This window comes from Fundulus heteroclitus, chromosome 3 (genome assembly GCF_011125445.2).
Source record: "Fundulus heteroclitus isolate FHET01 chromosome 3, MU-UCD_Fhet_4.1, whole genome shotgun sequence".
Classification (NCBI taxonomy): domain Eukaryota; kingdom Metazoa; phylum Chordata; class Actinopteri; order Cyprinodontiformes; family Fundulidae; genus Fundulus; species Fundulus heteroclitus.
Window position 1 is genome coordinate 33,751,035 of NC_046363.1, and position 24,310 is coordinate 33,775,344.

General features: G+C 37.4%; 1 protein-coding gene across 1 annotated transcript in view; it reads right to left on the minus strand.

Moving 5' to 3' along the window:
* Positions 1-14,816, minus strand: part of rspo1 (R-spondin 1) — a 29,948-nt gene extending 15,132 nt beyond the window's left edge. The window contains exons 1-3 of the mRNA XM_036135253.1: positions 14,439-14,816; positions 8,265-8,908; positions 4,249-4,443 (exon numbers count right to left, since the gene is read on the minus strand). Coding sequence (XP_035991146.1) covers positions 4,249-4,443; positions 8,265-8,361 — 292 coding nt within the window. The 5' untranslated portion in view covers positions 8,362-8,908; positions 14,439-14,816. The remainder of the gene's footprint in view (positions 1-4,248; positions 4,444-8,264; positions 8,909-14,438) is intronic.
* Positions 14,817-24,310: the final 9,494 nt, after the last annotated feature.

The following is a 24,310-nucleotide window of genomic DNA, read 5'->3' on the forward strand; positions in this document are numbered from 1 at the left end:
AATAGAAACTAAAAGCTAATATTAAAAACAGTTGAACAGTTTAAAAGAACTCAGGCTTTCAGCACTTTTACAGTTTTCTGGAAGTTTGTTACAGATAAGCGGAGCATAGGAACTAAATGCTGCTTCTCCGTGTTTGGTTCTGGTTCTGCAGAGTAGGCTGGAACCAGAAGACCTTAGTGATCTGATGGGTTGATACACTGATAACAAGTCTGTGATGTATTTAGATGCTGAGCCATTCAGGGATTTATAGACTAACAGAAGTATTTAAAAGTCTATTCTCTGAGATACAGAGAGCCATAAGGACTTTAGAACTGAGGTGATGTGCTCTACTTTCTTAGTCTTAGTGAGGACGCGGGCATCAGTGTTCTGGATCAGCTGCAGCTGTCTGATCAACTTTTTGGGCAGACCTGTGAAAACACCGTTGTAGTAATCAATTTGACTAAAAATAAACGCATGGATTAGTTTTGGAATAAAATAAGAAACCAACTATGTAAAATTACTTCCATGGGGGAAGTGACACCAGGCAACAACCAATCCAAATAGAAGACATACACATGTCTCACATTTGCTTAAAACATTTGTGAGTGACAAGACAAAAGCAGAAACTTTTCAAAGGTGTCCTATTACATCTGGGATGCAACTAACAGCATTTGAAACCAGGAAAATCGGGCCAGCAGCCAAAGACGGTGGTGGTAGTGTGATGGTCTGGGGTGTCTATTGCTGAACATCCTTAAGTCGTTGGTTTAAGTAAGCACCCAGGCTCCAAAGCTCACAAGCAAGTCCAACTCTGAATGTCACAAAACACACCAAATTAAGATTTGGAGTGAAGTGTGAACTAGCTCTAATTGAGATGTGGTGGCTTGATTTTAAACAGAAACTTTATAATTTCTCATGTTACTTTTTGTGTGATGAAATTAGTTTGATGACCTAAAAATATTTAAATGTGACAAAATGACATAATCTGAAAAAAGCCGTAAGGGGGTAAATTATTTTTCCTATCATTGTAGTAACACATAATCCTTGATTGTGTTATTCCTTCGATTGATAAATAGATATTGTTTTTGAAAGATATACAAAATCTCCTCATTGCTTCTTTAAACTATCGGATAAATCAGCTCCTTAAGTAGGAAAGAAAACCTGCTTCATGTTATTTTTTTTTTTTTCAAAACATGAATCAGTTAATTTTGTTCACAAGACTAGTTGATTTCTGATACTTTAGAACAGCTTCACATAACATATTAATGGTACACATGATAAATAAGTAAATACAGTATCTAAAATACTCTAAATACTAAATTATATAGTATGAAGGTCTTCCTATAGTTTCATCACAAAGAAAATCTATTTGCAGAAATATTTACGTGTCGCAAAAGCAGCAATGGAAATTGGAACAAATGTAATTTTCTAATAAAGGCTAAACTTTCTGCAGCTGGTCTGATGCCAAGACCAGAAATGATTTAACAGTGAATCCCTCATCCTTAATGTTCTTCCCTTTTGCTTCCAATTACTATTTTTAAGCCTTGACAGCTAAATTTGCCATAAACGATGTTTGTAGCGTGATAATTTAAGACAAATGTCGCTAACCATACATTTAAGGATGACATATAAAAAGCCAGATGATTGGATAATAGTCCCAGTTTACCACTAAGTGCCTCTGAAAAGCATGTGAAGGGCAAATTCAGCCATTTGAGCAACAAAATTGAAAGGAAACAACAAAACGAACATAGTTTATGCAGTTCTATTTGCAAAGTGACGTGCAAAGTACAGTCTGTTATACGAATATGGAAGCAAAATTGACGTAAATAAAAATGTCCGGAAGTAATATTGAACTAATTATTTGGTTCTTTATCATGTGGAGCTAGGGAACCAATTTAATTTTAGTTTCACTCATAATCCAAACAGCCACTGTATATGACATTACAATTGAAAAACTGCATTGCTATAGTGAGAACATAACAAACACCCTGCCCTGACATAAACCCTGCAAACCAGGGCCAGCTGAAAAACAGACAAACACTGAAAAACAAACTCTAAAAATGTTTTCATTGGGATTTTTAGTCCGTTGATTATTTTTACCCACACGTAAAGGAAAACACACATCAGACCAAGCTCTTGGCACTCTTCACCAAGAAAGCACTGGGGCCAGTGCCACGAGAGGGGAAAAAAAAGGAAGTTTATTAAGTAGTGAGAGTGCAGCTGCCCTTTTAACCACCTTGTAAATGAGCCAAACCTGCTCAAAACCACAAAGAGGACCATTTAAATCCTTACATTCCGGCAGTTTAGCAATTTTATAGCAGGCATTTGTAATTTTGCCAGCATTTCCAACTAGATAAGCAACAATAAAGATGCGATTTCGAAATCGAATCCATTGTCACATAATATCTTACTCATTCACAAATAATTGTCACTACAAGGCAAGTTTATTTGAATTGCACATTTCAGCAACAAGACAGTTTACATTGCTGTACATGAGGAAAACATGAAAGAAAACATAAAATGTACATTGCAGTGGCATAGTAAATTAAAGACAAGTTGGACTACAGGCAGAATTCAATGATGTTATCAGTTAGCAGTTTAAATAGAACAATCAAAGATAACTCTAAAACAAAGTTAAAAACCCCATTTGATTAAAGAAACTCAAGGTTTCAGCATTTTTACCATGGTATCTACTATTGCTCTCAAAACCATCCCCAGTGGGGCTTTAAAAAAATCTTCTGTAGATGCTTAGCCTTAATTTATTGGATTACATCCCATAACAATAATTTGATCAATAGTAAATGGGAATTTAAGATAATTACTTGATTTCTTCTCCTGGTAAACATGTGTGAAAGCCTTGATATAAATGCCTACTTTATTGCAGTAGCATAATATTACACTAACTCTAATTTTTAATTTACCTATGTACTTTTACACAGTAGGAAAAATGACTGTCTAACGAAATTAGTGGTGCCACAACTTATGGCACAACTATGAGCTCTATAAAGTTGATGCAAGTTTGGTATGTTTAAAACTTTTTTCTATTTACTTTCTGTGTAAAGGAACTTTTAATTAGTAATCCACAACTTATTTTTTCCCCTAAGTTACAAATAGGACTGCAGCCAGAGACAATTCAATCTTTGTCTTTTCAAAATAGAAAAGACAAGTGAACACACCATTAAAATCAGTATTGATCTTCATCGGTCATGAATTTGCTACTAGAAAATAGGTTTTCACTAAAACCTGCCAATATCCACTCTCTGAGCAATATTCAAAAAGTCTGAAACAACTGGAACTTTGACCAACAAGGCTGGATGAGGACCCAAGTTTGCCACCAAGCACGACAATGAAGATGGTAAAGGACTTAAAACGTTAGGAAAGTGCCACAAAGTCTTGGGGTCTCTAAGTCTATAAAACAACCTTTATAAGCTATCCACATCCCAAATGCTTGTTTAGGAGGCATGCCAGAGGAAAACCCTATTTTTCCAACATGTCACACAGAAATGTGTGGAGTTGGGTAAACTTTAACTTGAGCCGTATCATTTAGTAAGATAAGGCTAAGGTGAAGGGTTTCTGCAAGATACACTGCTGCTGGATTTAGTGTAGGGAAAAAAGATGAACAGGTAAAAAGGAAAAAAAAAAAACACTTCATGCAGGCAGATAATCTCTAACTCTGTGGGCCTCTTTCCCAAATAAAACCCGGATAAGGGTTAAAATGTATCTTGCCACACTGCACAGTAAAGATGACAGAAGGAGAGAGAAAAAAGCGTCTGTAAGAAAATTGCGATTCATAGTGACATCCTATAGTCACTATGAATCACTATAAAATTTAAATTAATGTATTTGTACATATCTTTACCAGAATCGCTAACAATAGACGAGGGCACTATTTAAAAAAGTGGAAGCCTACAAAGTAAGTATTTACCCTCCATGTCTGCCTCAACCTTTTAATATGAATGACTATAATCTATGTTAAAACATCTGCAGATGCAGCAAGAGTGACAACTTAAACAAAGCTAGCACAGAATTCCTGTATAAACCACTAAATACCCACATAAGCAGGATATGAGCAGTCAAAAGTAAGCACATGTCTTCCACAGCTTTAATTTGGAAATTGTTGAAAAATGAGTTTGCTGAAACCTGCATGACTTTGCCAGATTGTATATGAATGTCAACAAATTTACCGTGCCCACTCATATCCTGTTTAGGTTCATCTGACTCTTTTTGGGTAATTTGTTTTTCAGGTTTCTGAGTGTGTAAAGTAAAACTCACGTGTGCATCGGTTGTTTCCTTCTGGGTTCCTCATGCCGAAGTATCCCACAGGACAGGAGGAGAGGCACACTCCTTTCTGACGGATGTCGTTGCGCTCCAGGAAGATGAAGAGCTTTGGGTTGCATTTAATGCAGCCATTGTACTCAGAGCATCGGTCACAGCCTTTGTCGCAGGATGGTGGTCCCTCAGTGCTAACTGTGGAAAAATGGAAGATAAACAAAGATGAAGGAAGAGGCTTAATGAGCCCACAGATAATAACAGTGTGTACCACATAAAAAGTTTTAAGAGGGACTAAAAAGATGGTATGTATCCGCATTAGGTTTCTAAGATCGGGGAGCTTCTGTGATTTTGTTTTCATCTCCACTGATCACAGTAACAATAGGGGCACTCAAACAGTCCAGGGTTAAAGGTGCTATCTGGTTGTGCATTCAACAGATTTCAAATAAAAGAAGCAAACTTAAGAAGGTATATGCTTATTCTGCTTTGTGTTCATTTGGGTCAAAGACGTCACGAGAAGCACAATAATTCAGTTGATCGGGTGCCCATTGGTGAACATTATGGTTCAACACAGAGTCTGCAGCATTTGAGTTGCTAGGACTACATCCTTTGAGCCAAACTCTGGTGACCCCAAAAACCATGATGATAATGAAGCCGAACTAAACTGAGAGTTTAAACTGGTATGAAGCGGTTTGAATTCCTGGTTTTTCAGCTCGGGCCAAAATGGACACTGAAGATTATTGATGAAATCTAGCCACACCAGTTTGCCCTGGTCCTCTTTACGGTGTGTTTCATTGTCAACAAATTTTCCCTCAATTGCTTGCAGCGTTCCCACATGCGACATTTTGCTGCAGCTGTACGGAACGCAAATAGTAACCTTTAAAGGAATATATTGAAAAAAAAAATAAAAAAACACGGGAAAAGAAATGAGTACTGCAAAGAGACATACTCAAAACAACAGTGATTGGTTGCCTTCAGCCATCTGTGATTTCACAAGAGCTGTGTGCGCCTAGAAGCTGTTTTTTAGGCAAAGTTAGTTAACTAAGGATTCAAAGCTAGTTGGTAATCTTGTTTAGAAACACTTTTTTCTATACTGGGTAAAATGGTCCTTCCATCCTGAAAGTAAATACATAATGTATTCAGAAAAAAAAGTATCTCTGTGAGAAATGCAGGCCTGTAAAACTCTAATCAATCCCTGCCGTTCGGTCCGAAAAGCAGGGATTTTTGTTCCTGACCCCCGCTCTGTCCCTCAAATTCTGGGGATATCACCTTATCTATTGGTTATCCCACATGCCAATCATTCTGACGCACTCCTTGTTAGTTGCCTCTTGCTGGCTGCAAATGCGCACTTCTACTGTTTATGTATCCGGTTAGCTTCAGTTAGCCTAGCGGTTAGCCATTCATTGTAGCTCCACTGCTCTCACCGTACAATTTGAACATGACTGAGAATCGCATGAAGCGAACCGCGTTCATGTTTATGAGAAAAAGGTTTATGAGTAGAAGGAAACAAAACCAGAGTGGATTTGGGAGATTTTTTCACACGACCCCCCTGAGGAGAGGAAGATATCAGGTAAAACGGTCTTGCACATGAGTAGCTATTCAAACAGGGACTTGGGGAAACTTCCAGAAAAATCGCAGACTCTACTTTCAAAGACAAATAGCAATACTAATGGAAAACTGATCCACAAACTACATCTAAAGTAAATTTGATTGATTGCAAGAAAGTCTGGACTGTAGCTTTAAAGAGAGGTGCAGAATCTAAATGAACTCTAGCTAAACATCTTTGTTTAAACGGTTAGTCATTGTTTATTTCAAGACTGGACTAATGGAGTTCCAAAAAGATTTTCCTTCAGAAAAACCAAAAGTGTGACTGGCAGTCAACTACGAGGCACCCGGAATCTGGCAACTAACACGTGGCTCAGTCAGAAATGGTTTTGATAAGAAATAAATACAACAACCAGAGAAGTGCAGGTCTAATATAGGCCTTTAACTAACAAATAAATACCCCCTTATCAACGATGCGGCATGCTTCCTTTTCCTCAACTGAGGTCTGGATATTAATCAAATCCTTCAATCCTCAACAAAACCAAAGACAAGGTACACAGAAGCAGAAATCTAAATCATTTCTAGGAAATGTGTGTTTTAGTGCACATCCTTACTTGCAGTGTTCATGGGGGAAACACAACAGTCATCTGAGTTGATTTACCGTGGTGTTATCTATCAGCTCACCATGCACTCGTACAGCAATCAATCTGCTGCGCTGCCTCCCAGAGATAAAGATAGAAGGCCAAACCCGTTAAAAGGTTTCTTCCAGGAACGGATTTCTCCATGTCTGACATATGGGGAGCAGCAGTAATTAGGGTCAAGTCTAGTTACTTTCTGTTGCAAACTGTGTCTGGACGGAGAAATCCATTACCATACAGCTGAAACCAGATATTTACATACAGTGTGTAAAATTAAATTAAATTTTTTTCTCAATTTCTGACATTAAATACTAATCATGTAATGGCTTTACAAGCTTCTGACAGGTTAACACACACATACATCAGCCAAGATATCAAGGAAAATGATTTTACAGATGTCTAAAGTCGCAAAATGTATCTAATCAAAACATTATATGCAAGGATAAACATCAACATTTGCGGACTTCACAAAAAGATGCATTGTGAAAATATTAGCAACACCTCAAGACCATGGGGAGGAAGTTAAAGGAAGGTGTAAATGGGTCTTCCAAATGAAGAATGACCCAAAGATTACCACCAAATCAGTTACACACTGACTTAAGGACAACAAAGTCATTGTTTTAGTGTTGTCATACAGGACAAGTTGAATGTCAGAGCAAGGTGCCCTACAAATTCTGTCAGGAGGAATGGGCCAAGATTCCGGCAAACTATTACGAGAACGTTGTTGAAGGAACCAAAAAATGTTCCACTCAAGTCATGCAATTTAAAAGATACCTTCTTCATTTGAAGAAGGTTAAAATGCATCCTCTTTTTAAAAAGTTTTACTCCAATGAAATGTTAGATAGTGAGGGCAAAAGGTTATATAACCTGTTATGGGGAAAACAATATTACTATACTCTTTCCATATTAGTTTCATTCTTGATTCAACTAAGGCAAAAACTTAAAAAAATGCAAGATCTCCCTTCTGCTGTGTTCGTGTCAGAGTGTGAGGTTGACAGAAATTGAATCTGATCACTTTGAAGAACATATCTTTAAATCAGACATGTAAAATTACAAACATCCCCCCTATTTTGGATGGGAAACCATCAGCTGGCTGTAACACTCTGGAGGGGACCTCCCGAGTATTATTAGTTGCTCCATATCTTCTGTTTTCATCACGGTGCCACAAGATTAACTCCGACTCTCCCTCCTCCCGGTTTGCGTGCTTATATTAGCACCACATCTGTTACTGGGGCCAGTCTTGGTATTATATGTATTCTGGCTTTGAGGAGAAGGGGCGAGCTTGGCATCCGCTAAAAGCTCCTTGTGTGTAAAGGAAGAATTATTTCAAAGCTGACAGAAACACCGGCGCAGAGAGATATGCCGCAAGTCGATCCGGGCGCCCCGTCTTTGTAGTTGCGTGAGGTCAGAAAAATGCTTACAATAATATTGGCTGCCTGATCCAAGAGAGAGCTAAGCGCTGTCAGGTACTCACTCTATGTGCCCACACAGCCAGACACAAAATGAGCAATGGCTTTGAGGGGGAATCCATCAAAAAAAAAAAACTTCTATAAACAACTCTAATACCCATAAAAGTTTTAAATAAACTGAAAGAGGCATAATCTTAAAAGAGCAAGAAAGATGAGCCATTCCGGGGGGAAACTCTGAACCTAACATAACCCACCTTGGAAAAACAAATAAGAGTGAAGGGAAAATAAACAAAATGTTATCTTTATTTTGCTCGTTAAATGTTTACAAGAGGTCCACCGCAGTGAGTCAGACCGCAGCAATGAAAAGCAGCACTGGTGCAGTGGGAGAAGATGGAAACACACGACAAACCAAAAAGTGACAACTCACCCCGTCTCTGCCTTCTCGCCTTGGAAAGCTTGAGAACATCGCTGTGACCCATGGAGCTGAGAATGATCATTGCCAGCACCACCAGTCCCAGCTGCATAGTCCCTGCTGCCTTCCAGGCTGTGCAAGGCCCCCCCTTGCTACCAGATGGATCAGGTAAGGGGGGGGTTCCCCCTTCCTCTGCGGGGCAGGTGGATCCCTCTGCTGCAGGGACTGATGGACCTCTCTTCTCAACACGCAGATCCGCTCTCCTTCCTCTCCTTCTGTCTGTCTGTCCCTCCCCTCTTCTCGCTCTGTGTCTTTCACTCTACTGGCTGATATATCCACAAGTCTGAGATGTAGAGTGTGACGCTGCGATTACACGTCCCGGCGAGTCCGAGGCACAACAAGTCATCGTGTCAGAGGTGGCGTAAACAGATGGAGGCAGCGGGAAGGGGTTAGAGCAGAGGACGAAGAGGAGGCGTGTTGGGAGTGCTTGCGGGTCAACCCATGAAGTTTACGAGGAGCTTGAAAACAAGCTTGGAGCCTCCTGTTTGAGCCAGATTCTCTGTCGTTTGAGTATGTGCTGCTTTCGGGATGGAGGCAAATAATGGCGTGCGAGCTGACGAAAGACGGGTGCGTGGTCGCACATTTGTTTGAACCAGTGCCTAATGAGAAGAAAAAAGAACAAGGGCAGAAAAACCCAAGTTTAGGATGGATTTCATGTGGAAAATGCAAACACAAAAAAAAATCACAGAAAGAATCAACACACGCATTGACATTTTGGAAAATTTGTTTTTTTTGTGTTTCGTCGGGCTTTTTGATAGATCGACAGAGAGTAATGCATCACTGTTGAAGGTTATGGGAAAATTATACATGAATTAGTTTTATTTATTTATTAAAAATAAGACAAAAAACGGCCACAGTTTTGCAGAATGCAATGGGGGGACACAATAAACATGTGGAAGAAGGTGTTTTGGTTAGATGAGACAAAATATTACTTTCTAGCCAACACTGAAAATGCCTTATGTGGCGGAAAACTATGGTCTGACCGTACACCTTTCTACAAGTGAAACATGGTGCCATCTTTACACTGTGGGGAGGCTTTTTCTCAGCTAGGACGGGAAAGCTGTGCAGACCTGGTGGAAAAAAAAATGGATGGAGCTGAAAAGAGAGCAATACTAGAAGAAAACCTGTCAGAGACTGCAAAGGGCTTTAGTCTGGGGGTGAAATTCACCGTCCAAACACATGTAGCCAAAGCTACAATCGAACAGTTTAGATCAAAGCATATCCATGTGGTCGAATGGCCCACTGAAAATCCAGAAGTTTTGGCAAGAACTGAAAATTGATGTTCAGAGATCTGTCTGAGTTTTAACTATTTTTAGGGGGGAAAAAAGTATAGTCGATATATTTAGGGGGCTGAAAACAAATGCCTGCCACAACTTTATTTTTCTTTATTGTAAAATCTTTAAAAACATGCACCCTTTTCATTCCACTTCACAAGTAAACACTTTTAAGTTTCAGTCTTTCACATCCCATCCCAATTAAATACAATGAAGTTTGTGGTTACGGCATGGCAAAATGTGAAAAATGTTCAAGGATTATAATTAGTTATGCCAATTACTTAAAATACAGATCAAAACGCCTACTGCCACACAATGGTGCTAGCAAGAACAGCTAAGGTTCACTCATTTCCACTTTAAAAGAACAACAACAACAACAAAAGAGTCTCATTAAAATGACAAACTGAATTATTTTCAGAAATTTATTGACTATTGGACAGGTCTAACTCTTGGCTGAAATCTCAAAGAGATTATTCAAGAAGTTACTACAGCTGGCCAGAAAATATCCCCCAGCTTCACCCCTAATAAAATAGAAAAATGCTTTTAAACCCATTAGGTTTTTTTTTTTTGTTTTTTTTTTTTTGCAGGGCTAAATGAGGCAACAGATACAGTGCTTTCCAAAGGCCTTCATACCTTGAGAACATTTTCACATTTTTCTCACAGTATAACAAACCTCATTATATTGTAGGTAGATTTTATGTGATACACGCATAGAGTAGCACAAATTGTGAAGTGGAAAGGAAACGCTACGCGTGTTTGTTTTTTTTAAAAATGGAAATCTAAAATGTGGGTGGATTTGTATTTACGCTGACACCCCTAAATAACATTCAGTGACATTGGTTGCCTTCAGGAGTCGCCTAATTAGTAAAACAGAGTCCACTGCTGTGTAATTTAATCTCAGTATAAATTAAGCATGAATGAAAACCCATCTGTGCTGTGAAGACTTGAGAGGTTTGTCAGATAGCATTAGGGAAAAAACAGCCTGATGAAGATCAAGGAACCCATCCAACAGGTCAGAGATGACACTGTAGGGAGATTTAACCCAGAAGAGCATACGGATATTGTAAAACATTATGTGGCACTTTTCAGTCCATCATCTAATAACGGAGAGAGTACAACACACCTGCAACAACAAAACATGACCATCCATCTAAACTTGGGCTGGGTAAGGGCAGCGCGAATCAGGAATCTGAGGGACCACAGATGAAAACTGGCCTTCACGGATAATTCTGGCAAGTTCTGTAATGCGCATTGTCCATTTTGAAATAAACATCATCATGATCAAAGAAGCGGAGGCTTATGGTGTCTCTGGATGAGCTGCAGAGATGCTTAGCTCAGATGTGAGAACCTTTTCAGAGAACAACTATTAGTTGTATAATCTATAAATCTGTTTTTTACGGGAATGTGGTAACAAGAAACCCATAAAAAAAATCCCTTTTAGAGTAGCCCAAAAGCCATGTAGGAGGCACAGGAAACATAGAAGAGGGTGTTCTGTTAGATGTGACCAAAACTGAACTTCTTGACTTACATGCTAAATTCTGTGTGACAGAAAACCAATACAGTGCATCACTATTATGACCCACTCCCCAGAGTGTGGTGGCCACATAATGCTGTGGGGATAACTTTCTTCAGCAGGGACAGGGAAGGTGCTCAGAGTTGATGGGATTACGAATGGAGCAAAAAGACTTTAGATAATGCAGCATCTAATAATACAACATAATGCTCAAAGTACAAATCTAAATCTGACGCATGAATTTGTGGCAAGACTTGATCGGCATTGTCCATAGACACAGTCCATCCACTAAACTTCAGTTTTAAAGTAGAATGTGCAAAAGAAAGTCAATCTCTAGGTGTGCAAAAGCTGGCTGAGATAGCCAGCATATTTTGCAGCAAAGAGTGGTTCTACAAATTATTTAACACAAATGCAAGCCACACTTTTGGATTTTTATTTGTAAACGTTTTTGAAAACCATGTATCTTTTTCTATCCTTATGAATATCAACTAATGTGTGGTTTATCACATAATATCCCATGAAAAGGCATAGAAGTTTTATATTGAAGTGTTAAAGTTTTTGATACTATTGTAAAGTATTGTGTGTGTGTCTGTATCTTCATATTTTATGATGCAGCTGCATAATCTAAATGTCAGAATGACAGCAAATGAGCCAATATTTGTGTTCAGTTGTAAAAAATATCAATATTTTGCATAATTTTGCAAACTAAACAGGGTTTATATGATTTTTATTCTGACACAGTTAACTATTGAAACTAAATCCTAAACAGATGTAAAATAAATAAATAAATAAAACTGCATTCATGGTGGTGTGATGATTACTCAGAACCTCTGAGATGACGTTTAAATGAAACGATCCATCATGCAACATGGAAGCAGGATCCCACAAACGCTTTGAGTTCATGACACTTCAAGCTGCACTTGGCCGCCGATCAATAACCCGAGCGTGTTTATCTTGAGGAAATTCACTGTCGTCTCATGGAGACGCAACACCAACCTCAGAAACTCGAAAAGCCTTCGTCATATTTGGTGCTGAGATCTTTTTTAAGATAGCGTCATGCGGCGCCTGTATTTATGGCTCCTGTGTGAAGAAGACACAGAGAACATGTTCGTATGTGAACAATGGGCGGTCCTCCCTCGCAGCTCAATAAAGAAAAATAGGACCATATTTGGCCGCTGAGCTGCATGTGGCTCTGAATCACACGGAGGACAATACCATTTGGTGCGTCTAAACATTCCAGCAGGCAACATTAAATTCTGAGCTGAAGTATAAATCAAAGGGGACAAAATATTTTCAGATTTCCACACAATCCTTCAAGCTAATTAGGCCAAAATATAACGGGAATAAGCAAAGAAATTATGTTTAACACAAACAAAAATATCTATTATATTTCTTAAGAAAAGCACATCTTAAAGTTTTGTTAATACAACTGAATATTTTATTTGAAATATCTATGTATCTATATAGATATAGATATGAGTAATTATTTTTAACTTTGCTTTCTTGACATGACAAGGCTCAAAAATCTCACAAACACTTCATTTTCAAGTGTGCATATTTCCAATAAACAGCTGTAGTTTTTTTCAGCACCACTTTGATTCTGGAGCAAATTCTGATTCTAATAACAGGAAACACAGAACCATTGGATGAGTCAGAGTCAAACTTTCCAGGACTCACTCACTCAAAATACGTACGAGCCAGAATTTCTTTCACAATAACAAACTTTTACACTTCCGATATCCGTCGAAAGGCTCCCTGGAACTCCTCTCTAAATTACTCCTAAGTGTTGCAATCAGAAGTTTATATCTTGTCATATGCAATAAAATAATGTTTATTTTAATGTCTTGCCACGACCAATTGTTTCCCAATTGAAAAGTGTTTTTCCTTAGGTCTTTAAAAGTTTTCTCTATCTTTGCTCCATCCTCCATTAAACTTTGTCTTACCTCTCTCAACAGAGCCCAGACATCTCATTAAATAATCAGGAGCTGAAATTGCCTCCTTTGTAAGCCCTAAGTTTGATGTATCAATTATTCAGATGCCGTAAAGGAGCTGCCACTCTGGGAATTTATTGAACCAGGAGAAGGTGCCACAACTCTGAGCGCAGAGTTGCAAATGTCTGTGGATGAACTTTACGCCTGTAATTGAACCTACACTGGCCCATCAGAGAGCTGAACAAAGCATTTTCTGCCCACATGCACCTCCACGTGTCAGGTTACTTCTGCAACACAACATTATAAAAAAAAAAAAAAACAATCATTGGAAGAAAATCAAAAAAAAAAAAAAAAACAATACAAAAATGTGAGACACTGTAACAAAAGGAGGGAAAAAATATTTGAATAAACAAAATTCAAAAAGTTACGCAAAGATAAAATATGATTTAAGACGTGATGTTTAAAGTAGGTGTTTTTTCAAGAAAAAGTTAACTAAATCGATTGCTCTTTATAATTGAGTTACACATAATATTGAAGCTCCTTTCCTGATTCTTTTCCAGAATATTTTTTTATTATTATTATTATTTGTAATCCAAATCATTAAATCGAGTCCAGATCATTTGCTCAGTGTGGACAAACATTTGGTTGCACCAGGAGCCTCTGCAGAAGCTGTAATTGCGCTTGTCATGAAAGTTTCAATTAGGAGCAACTAACATAACTTCTCAGTCCAGGCAGTCAAGTGAATCCCTTCCATTTTTCCTGAGTCAAACTACTACATAACCTCTGAGGCTGCAGCAGTATTTGGGCTGATCCTGCACAGCTTAGATCATCCCAGGTCAGCTTTCCCCTCCAGGGGCTTGCTCAACATCCGATATTACAGCAGACTGCATTACACGGTTCTTTGGGTATAGACTGAAAAATAAATAAATAAATGAAACACACATTTCCACCTGTCCCAACCGAAGCATCTCTGCTGAACACAGTGCTGAGAGTTAGCAAAAACTCCCTTTATACTTTAACACGGTTCCTTGTAGACGTACACATCGAGTATGAATGGATAAAACTGTATAATCTACATTTTTATTTTTGCACTTTCAAGGTGTAAACCAAGTTAGATTTGTCATTTAATGACTTCATATAGCTAGTTGTGGCAAAATCTATGCTCAGCTTTCCTGTAGAGGTTAAACCAAACTATAACATATATGTTTATATTGTGCCACTGAAGGAACATCAATCATATTAATCAAGAAGGCGTGTAGGAACTCAAATTACTATTAAATAAATATATATATTTCCGGTTAAACGCACAACGACAATAACGCGACACTAAGAATAACAATAATAGAAAAAAATAGTTTTCAACTATAGTGTTAAATTTATCCCACAATTTAAAAAGAAGCGATAGACTCACCTGCTTATATAGTCTCTAACCGGAGCTTTTCCCTCTTCTCAGATAAAATCCTTCACGTCTTTGGTCAAAGACATCCTTTTCTTACCCCAAACTCACTCGCAGCTTGTCTCCTCTTACCCTTTAAACAATTATATTGCAACTGGGAGCACACGATAATAATAAAAATGTCAAATATATTCAGCTATTATAAAATTACACGGGAGGGGAAAAAAACCCTGTAAGGTAGGTATGAGCGTACAGTCCGCAGAAAACGTTCAGACTGACTCTTTTTTTTTTTCCTCCCTTTCTCTCAGCCGCGGCGCGCTGCTTTGCTGGGGCTCTCCTGCGAGGTGCGCCTTTTAAACGCGCTCTGCGCTCCAACTGCTTCCAACTCCAGCGAGTGGTTCCAACTCTGTTGTAGGCTACTAACATAAACTGCAGTCCCTGCCAGAGGGCATTGCGGGGCCCGCCCATCGCATTCTCACCAGGAGAGGATGAGGAACCTCCCGTGGACCTGTGGCCTATAGACACGCTGTCAAAGAGCAAATAAACATCTGCTCCCACGTTTAATGTCATCTCGGAGTCTGTTTTTTTTTTTTTTTTTTGAACTCAGAGAAACCTACTATAATACATAATAACGTAAACCGAAACCATATGACGCAGTTAAATACTACAACAGCTGAAAACTAAAGAATGTGCGGATCAGTTTCTTAAGTTTTGCAAGGAAGTGTTTAATGCTTCATTTATTTTTATTTGCCCTATTGTTTTCTTTTCCCGTCATTTCATTTATTTATTTAACAGTGGCAGTACACATTAATGAACAATTCTGTAAATGTGTAAGCATTAGCTGCAAAGCTACTTGTCCACAGTTGTCCCTCGACCAGATGTATAAGTCCAATTAATACCAAAAGTTCAAGCAGTTAGTAAAACCTAAAAGCCGACAACAATCTCAAAGTTCGTACTGTTTGTATACTGTAAAAACAAGTATTTGATTCAGGTACACCGTTCAAATAAAATATAAATAAATATGATGTGCCTTATTGTTTAACAGCTTCATTTTAGAAAGCTGGATACTTGAAAACTTTTATCATTATACTGCTCGGTCTATATTTTTTCTAGCTACCACCGACTTCAACTGAAAACAACTAATTTAAAATAGCCAATTCTTGACACGTGTCGTCCAACGGCACTGATGCGATTGAGTCGGGATGACGACGGCAGAAAGGAGGAGCAGAAAGAGCAAACAACAAAGGAGCACTGGTCTTGGAGTATTTTAAAAACAAAAACACAGAGATAATGTTCAACATAGCTCTGTCAAATGGTTTTGTCTAGAAAAGAAACAACATAAGCACTGTGGAGGAAGCACTGGGCTAGAAGTCCTTTATATAGGGGGGGGAAAAAAACACAGAGAATACGCATGCTGGTTAATCCTATCAATAACTCTGTTAACTACTGCATCCAGGAAAGAAACACAGTGAAAACAGAATCACTGAGTGAGAAGTACTTTCTATGGGAGAAAATAGAACATAGTTAATGGCATCAATAACTCCTACAGTGAATATGACCAGGGGAGAGATATAATTAAACACAGAACAGGACTAAGCCAGAAGTACTTTCTGTGGGGAAGAAAAAAACAGAATAGCCGAGGTAATAGCATCAAAAGCTGTGCCACTGACTTCATCTGGGAAAGAAACAAACACACAGGCATTGAGACTTTATGGCAAAGGGAAACACTCAGTACTAATAGTTGAAAGACATCAGTAACTCTGTCAATGACTGTTTAGAAAAAAAAAAGACAGTTTAACACAAAAACCACTGAGCCACAAGAAAAGTATCCAGTACATGTTCTTAAGGACGTTGATAACTCCATTAATGACTCTGTCAAAGTAAAAAAAAAAAAAAAAAAAAAAAAAAAAAAAACACAGCTAAACAAAGAATTACTGAGCCAGGCGTACCTTATATGGAAAAGAAGAATAAATCTTGTTAAACATTTTTACAGTCTTAAAATTGAGATTAAAAAGTAAAAAAAAAAAAAAAAAAAAAAAGCTTTTTATCCATGTGTGTAAAAAAGCACATCGTGTTATCATGGTCAAATAAACTTCAGCATTACCACCAAGCTGGATTGTCAATTTGCACAGAAAAAAAAAACAGATGCAAGAAAGCAGAACAGTCTCTGCTTCCTTGTTCTCCCACAGTGGCCTATAAGAAAGAATTCATGGAGATTTACAGCAGCATTGTTCGATTTTTGGGAGGGAGACATTTATCAACTGAGTTTCAACAGGATAGACTACTGGATAAACACACCAAGTTATTCTGCTGAAGGATTTACCATGAGAATGAAGCTAGAGAGCTGAGTCTGTTTTTTCACCTAGTTACAAAATGACAGTGAGAGCCAGTATCTTGAAAGCAGACATAACCCCACCTTTATGACGTCTAGTGATACAGGCGGATTCCTATGATGTAAGGAGGAGATAGGAATGATGGGCTGGATTTAAACAAACAATTTTTTTTTTACACTTCCCTAGTAAATACATTCCGGTCTAGGTATTGAATATTTGCGCAATTTGCTATATCCAAATCCTCTGGGGAATCAGCAAGGGCAAAACAATATTTGAACTGTCTTTCATTTGAATGTGATTGACAATAAACACTCCTTAATAATCCAGTTATTTATGCAGTAGGCCTTTTAAAATCATTCAAACTTTTCATTATGTCATGAGCTCCTCACTGACTGCCAAGAGACGGTCCAGGGGAGCCTTAAAACAGCCAGACAGTCATTTTGTATCAGCTGTAAAATGCTTATGCGTGCAAATATTGCAAAATGAACTTTATTAAGGTCATAATTCTTTTCATGGTCTATGAGCCAAGGCTAGTTACGGACCATGTACTTTCTGGGTAGACTGCAGAGCAGCCGGTTTCAAGAGAGTCAAGGGTTTAAATGATGACTAATGACAGGTTTATGACTGCCCAGAACAGGGAGAACATCGGGAAATATTATAAAGAGGGTGGTTACATCAATCAAACATAAACAAACACAATTTTATTGTCCCAAAATTGAGAACCAGAGAAAGATTATTTTTAAAACCAATTACACGCATGGAACTGAGTAGTTCAAAAATACACATTAGACAATTTTAAAAAGCAATTTGGATGTGGATTTAATTTCCTTGCGGGATGCAAATCTCACATGGGACTGTTTATAGTTCAACCAGCAAAACATTTGGTTGTCCAAGAAGTCTTTTCTTCTTGGTGACTTTGAAGGAGTTGCAGGATGTGTCCAGTATAAGTTTCCTGCTATTGTTTGTCCTTCTGTGTTATCCTATAGCCTCCTAGGCTGCAAAACAACCCATTCCACTAGCGTGCCTGACAGCAGACACCAGGTGTTGGCGCTGATATGCTGTTGCATTTTTACCAAACACGGTCGCAAGCATTATGGCCATAACCCACTACTTTGGTCTCATCTGTCCAAAAGACATTGCACCAGAAAGCATGTGGTTCGTTTAGAGCAGTGGTGGCTTGTTAATAGGGGGCGTTCAAGTGGCACCCCTTTAAAATAGCATGAAACACATGTAGACAGTAAATATAAATATAAATTACGGAATGAAAAAGTAATCATCACATCTGTTCTCTCACAAAATGTGCCTGAATTTAGATTTTTCAGCATTCCAATTCATTTTTGGTTGTTATTGTTATTATTTTATTTTGTGTGTACGTCATATTTTTAACGGCATGGTATGGTACACCAAACAGATCAGTGACTTTGTGACCATGTGACTTTATGCCGGGAGGACAGAGGAGTTACTGGACTACACTGCCTTGTTTCTAACATAACGGCAAAAAAACCCCAAAAAAAACTTTACTGTTATATTGAATTAACTTACCTGTCCAGCAGAAAGTGTGCAAACCCGCATCTGTTTTGAAGCTGCACTCTTTCACGAATTGTCTCCACCAGGTAAAAGCTGCACCGATGTAGACCCTCGTTTTTTCCCAGTTATCACTTCTTTTTCTTTTCTTGGAGTCTGGATGGTCCTCCATTTCAACAGAAAATGCTTGTTTTTCGATTTCTTACAAAATTAGAATATTGTGATAAAGTTCTTTATTTTCTGTAATGCAATTAAAAAACATGAAATGTCATACATTCTGGATTCATTACAAATCAACTGAAATATCACAAGCCTTTTATTGTTTTAATATCGCTGATTATGGCTTACAGCTGAAAAAAACTCAAAAATCCTATCTCAAAATATTAGAATATCGTGAAAAAGTATACTAGTAGGCTATTCAACTAATCACTTGAATCGTCTAATTAACTCGAAACACTGCAGGGTTTCCTGAGCCTTGAAAAACACTCAGCTTGGTTCAGTAAACTAAATCACAAGTATGGTAGTGGTTAAGAGACGACATAAGATTCTCACAGTAACTGGTGTACTGACCATGGCATTACTGTCCTTGATTAGCCTGCCAATTCCCCTGACCTGAACCCCATAGAGAATTTGTGGGGTATTGTGAAGACTCCTCGTTACAGAGGAGTGGACCAGTTTCGGTCCATTCCGCTGGCTTAATGGTTTTTACGACCGCCCATTACTAAGGGGTGGTCCTGTTTCGGTTGAATTTGCATGTTATCTAAGCCATTACAGGCCTTTGTTTGGTATGGTATAAAACTTTGTTACTCATCATTACTCCAGACTTTTTGAATTGAGAAAGCTTCCGGGAGAGGAAGCGAAACGTCTTCAACTACGGAAAACAAGTCCAGTTGCTTTGTTTTTTACCCTTTTTTTTGAATTGTGAAGAAGAAGCTGAAAGACACCAGACCCAACAATGCAAATGAGCTAAAGGCCGCTATTGAAGCATCCTGGCCATCCATAACACCTCAGCAATGCCACAGGCTGATTGCCTCCATGCCACGCCACATTGATGCAGTAATCTGTGCAAAAGGATTCCCAACCAAGTACTGAGAGCATTAATGGACATTTTCAAATGTTTGATTTTGTTTAGCTGTTATAATTTTTTTTTTTTACTTGGTCTGAGGAAATATTCTAATATTTTGAGATAGGATTTTTGAGTTTTCTTCAGCTGTACGCCATAATCAGCGATATTAAAACAATAAAAGGCTTGCGATATTTCAGTTGATTTGTAATGAATCCAGAATGTATGACATTTCATGTTTTTTAATTGCATTACAGAAAATAAAGAACTTTATCACAATATTCTAATTTTCTGAGACAGTCCTGTATATATATATATTAACTTAAGCTAATTTCAAAAGCATTGTCAGAAGCCCAAATTTATCTTCTTGCATGTGATGGGTGTATGTTTCTTATCGCAATTCTTTGCGGTGCAAATGCCAAAATACAAAATATAGCCAGCGTTTTAAAGAAAGACTGATAACCTAAGTCCTGTTATCAATGCTGAGAATAGACAAAATAAATTCAAATTTTTGTCAATCGAGCTTAAAGGAATTGACAAATTGCATGACCATTCTTTAATACGGCAAATGTGCAAAACCCTTTCTATGTTTTGTATCAATGATTTAAACAGCTGGACATAGGCACCAGCACCCCTCGCGACCCCAATAGGGATAAGCGTGTTAGAAAATGGATGGATGGATATCAATGATTTAGACAACCCTTTTCTACAGAAAATATAACCAATTTGTTTAATAAAAATGTTGCATGCTTGTATTTTGTGGAGCATGTAAAGAAAATCTCAAAACAATTTTTTGATAATTTAGATCTTTTGTCACTTTTTTTGGCCCTCAAGTACTTTTGACTTGACAGATTAGGCCCACGGAACGAAAGGTTTGGACACCCATGTGTTAACACATCTACATGTCAATGTTCTAATTATGGTTTCTGTGCACACAACACAAGTAGAAGCGTTTAAACCGTGTAAGTTCCCACGTCATTAACGGGCAGTAGATTCTTTGAAAACTTAAAAGGCATATGCATACAAACACTTCCCACTTAAATGTGCTAAACACCAAGCCATACTGCTTCCTCAAATAGGCAGATTCCATTTTTCATGTGTACACGACAACGGAAACCAAGATGTTTTCAAAACTCACTACGGACCACGTTTTCAAATTGTCCAATTCTTACAGAAAACACACATCATTGTGGTGGAGACAAACAGTAGAACGGCAACCAAAGTTTTCAGTTTTCCCCGAAAAAAGGCCTTGAGGGGCTTAGATGCCCATGGAAGAAGGTTGATTTTGAGCACGGTGAATAATTTTCATGTTAGTTTTGAAACATTGTTATGCTAAAAGACCCAGTGATGAAAAGCCAGCCAACAGCATCACCAAGCCTTCACAATAATTAAAAGAGGGTTTAGCTCCTTTTCCACACATAAATTTCCTGTTATGCATATATCCTACCTTGTCAATCGCAAAATGTCTCAACCTTAGTCTCATCTGACTAAAGCAAAAAAAATTCTAATTATTTCCATTTGAATGTTTATTGTGTATGTTTTAATATTTTGTCTATTTTATTTGTCCTTTCTATATTTTTAAAACTGTTGAACTTTTGTTAAAATATGAAAAAAAAGAGTTCGTACCTCTCAGCCTACGTGATTGTTTGAACACCATTTGCCTAATATGAGGATAATCACGTCTGTGTAAACTCAACTCATATGAACGTTCTGCCGGTCCAGGTCCATCGGCCAGCCTCATTCATTACACGGACAGCTTTGCAACAAAGGACACGGCTTCATTCACTTAGAGCAGCAGCAGAGCCAAGGACAGGATGCACAGAGGCTGGTGCGTTATGTGGCCCAGAGAAAGCAGGTGGAAGCGGGATAAAATAGAAAGTTAGTGGTAAAACCTGAATGCTGACTCGGAATTACTAAATTCTAAGTTATAGCTAATTTATTATTAATCCAGCAAGACGTGAGGTGTTGAAAGGCGCTGAAAGACTAATGTTTAAACATTCAAGTAGGCTACGATATCATGGGAAAGCAATAAAGTGTGATTTTCTCTTGTAACCTACTAACTGAATGAATAACTAATATCTTCTTTCACTTTTAGTTCAACATCTCTATTTCCACGACTAGATGGTTGGAAATGAGTGGGTTGAAGAAATAAATGGGATAAAAATATAGAAAGGAAGAATAAGACAGACAAAAATATTAAAACATACACATAAATAGATACAATTAAAAACGAAGTAATTCATAAATAAAGTTGACATTATTGACAAATAAATGAGGTGATTATTGAAAGAGAAATAAATAAATAAGATAATTAAAAGAGATATTTACATTTATTTCTCATTGTATAATTTAATTACTTCTTACATTTGTTTATTTGCTGTATTTTTGGTTATTAATTTATTCAACATGTATTTATTTCTATATTTATTTTTGATTATGTCAGAGTTAGTCCTCCATAAACTGGCAATTTTGCTATTCAAAAAGCTGCATTTATTTTAAAGGCTTTTGCTCATCTTCTCCTCCTCCGTATGTAATTAATGGATGCTTTCCATTTATTCTTCATCAAATGTGGGTAGATTTTTTCCCAGCAAACTGCAGACACCATTTGTGTTGAGAGATGTAAATATAAATATTATGCCTTCAAATATCAGCTTTAATGTGTATTCTCATTTGGGACACATCAGAAATCCATTACCTTGTGTGGAAGGACACAAATCTGGGTTTAGAGCTGCTCATAACACTGAAACAGCTTTGCTTCGAGTGTATAATGATGTTCGTTTAACAGTTGATTGTGAGGCAATGTTGCAATTTTATTATTTCTAGATCTGAGCACTACATTTGATACTGTAGATCATCAGATTTTCTTATATAGATTAAAACATTGTGTTAGCCTGAGAGGCCCAGTATTTGAATGGTTTAAATCTTATTTAGAAAACAGAACTTTCTCAGTTCATCTTGACCAATATCGTTCTGGGGCCAAACCTTTAAACCTTTAACTGTGTTCCCCAAGGCTCAATTTTAGGTCCCATTTTCTTTATTTTATATTTATTGCCTCTTGGTCAGATTTTCCATAAATTTAACGTTTCTTTTCATTGCTTTGCGGATGACGTCCAGATTTATATGCCCCTTAAACTACAAAATGGTAAAAATTAATATCTTAAGCTTTTGATAGATTGTTTAGCTGAAGTTAAATCTTGGATGGAACAAAACTTTCTTCACCTCAATCAAAGTAAAACTCAAGTTATATTATTTGGCCAAAGTCTTCACACTACAAATCCAGATCTGATTCTTGGTTCTTTAGCTCGGTTTTGTCAGACCTCTGCTAGGAATCTTGGTTTTACTTTTGATAGCTGTTTAAAGCTAGATAAACAAGTTAGCTCTGTCGTTAAATCAAGTTTTAATCACCTGCGGATTTTAGCAAAAGTTAAATTATTATTTATTTCAGTTATTTTTGTTTTAAGGACTTTGAAGGACTTATCTATGCCTTCATTACATCTTGCTTGGATTGTTGCAATTCATTATATAGAGGTATGGATAAATCACAGATGCAGCGACTTCAAATGATCCAGAACACAGCAGCACGGCTTCTTAGAGGAACCAGGAAGCATGACCATATAAGGCCTATACTGGCCTCTTTACACTGGCTGCCTGTCTTTTATCGAATAGATTTTAAGATTCTATTATTAACTTATAAAGTTTTAAATGGGTTTAAATAATCAACTGCTACTGACAGTTCCACAGACCCGACTTAAGAGAAAAGGACATTGGGCTTTTTCTGTTGTTGCTCCTGTTGAATGGAACAATCTACCTTTCCAAATTAGATCTGCCCACAGCCTGGATCATTTTAAATCACTTCTCAAAACTCATTTTTATTCTTTGGCATTTATTTGAGCTAATGTTTTGACACTCTGTTTTTATCAATTTGTGTTATTGTTGTTCTTGTACAGCACTTTAGCGCAGTTTTACACCTGGTTTTAAAGTGATATATAAATAAATTTGACATTGTAATATGAAGTAGATTTGCATACAAGGTCATTAAGTTCATATTTTTATTACTGTGTGGATATTTAGTTGAGCTTACTTGTCATGTCCTCTGTAAAGATCAGAAATACCCAGAAATAGAATTTCATGTGGATGGTTTTGAGAACAGAGAGAAAAAAAAAAACATGCAGCTGATCCCAACAATTATTCTATCTGCATTCTTTCCGTCCATTCTAATATTTATCCAAGTTTGTTTTAGCGTTTATGGGAAAGTGATAGATGAAATTAATGAATGTCCTCTGACTATTTTTGGATTTAGATTTCTGGAGACTTTATTATTCCTTTAGAGACAAAGTGTTTACATAATTCATCTTAAAAATTATTACTGTCTCTGTCATATTTCCACACCATGTAAATATCTGTATTTAACATTTCTCAAGTGTACTTTTTATGTGCCTTTACAGCTTATGCATAAAAATTGCTTCAGATTTCCAACTTCAGTGTTACATCTGAAACAAAGGTATGTTTACTGTATAAAGGGACGTTTTCATTTTTGGACCTGCAATACATTTATAGCCATCTGAGTAGACATAAACATCGTGCACACAGCTATTTATCAAGTAAATTTCTTTAACATCAACATTGTGATTGAGAATACCTAAATAAAAGCCATTCTGTCGAGTTGACAGAAGATAGATGTATACCTCAGATGTTATGGGAAGCTTTTTTTTTCTTTGAAACTCTTCCAACTGCTTGAAAATAAAGATTGATCAAACTTGAAACAATGTGCCAGGAGAGTTAGCTGCTGCCAACATGTGTTTGCCATATTGGTCCTCAAATGAGCAACCCTAAAAAGAGGAGAGAATAACCTTACATCTCAGCATGAAAGCCATGCGGCCGCTCTGAAAGGACGTCGACAGTTTTCAGAAAATTTAAGTTATCAACTATATTAATCTTCAATTGGGTAGATTTAGCTCAGTCTCTAA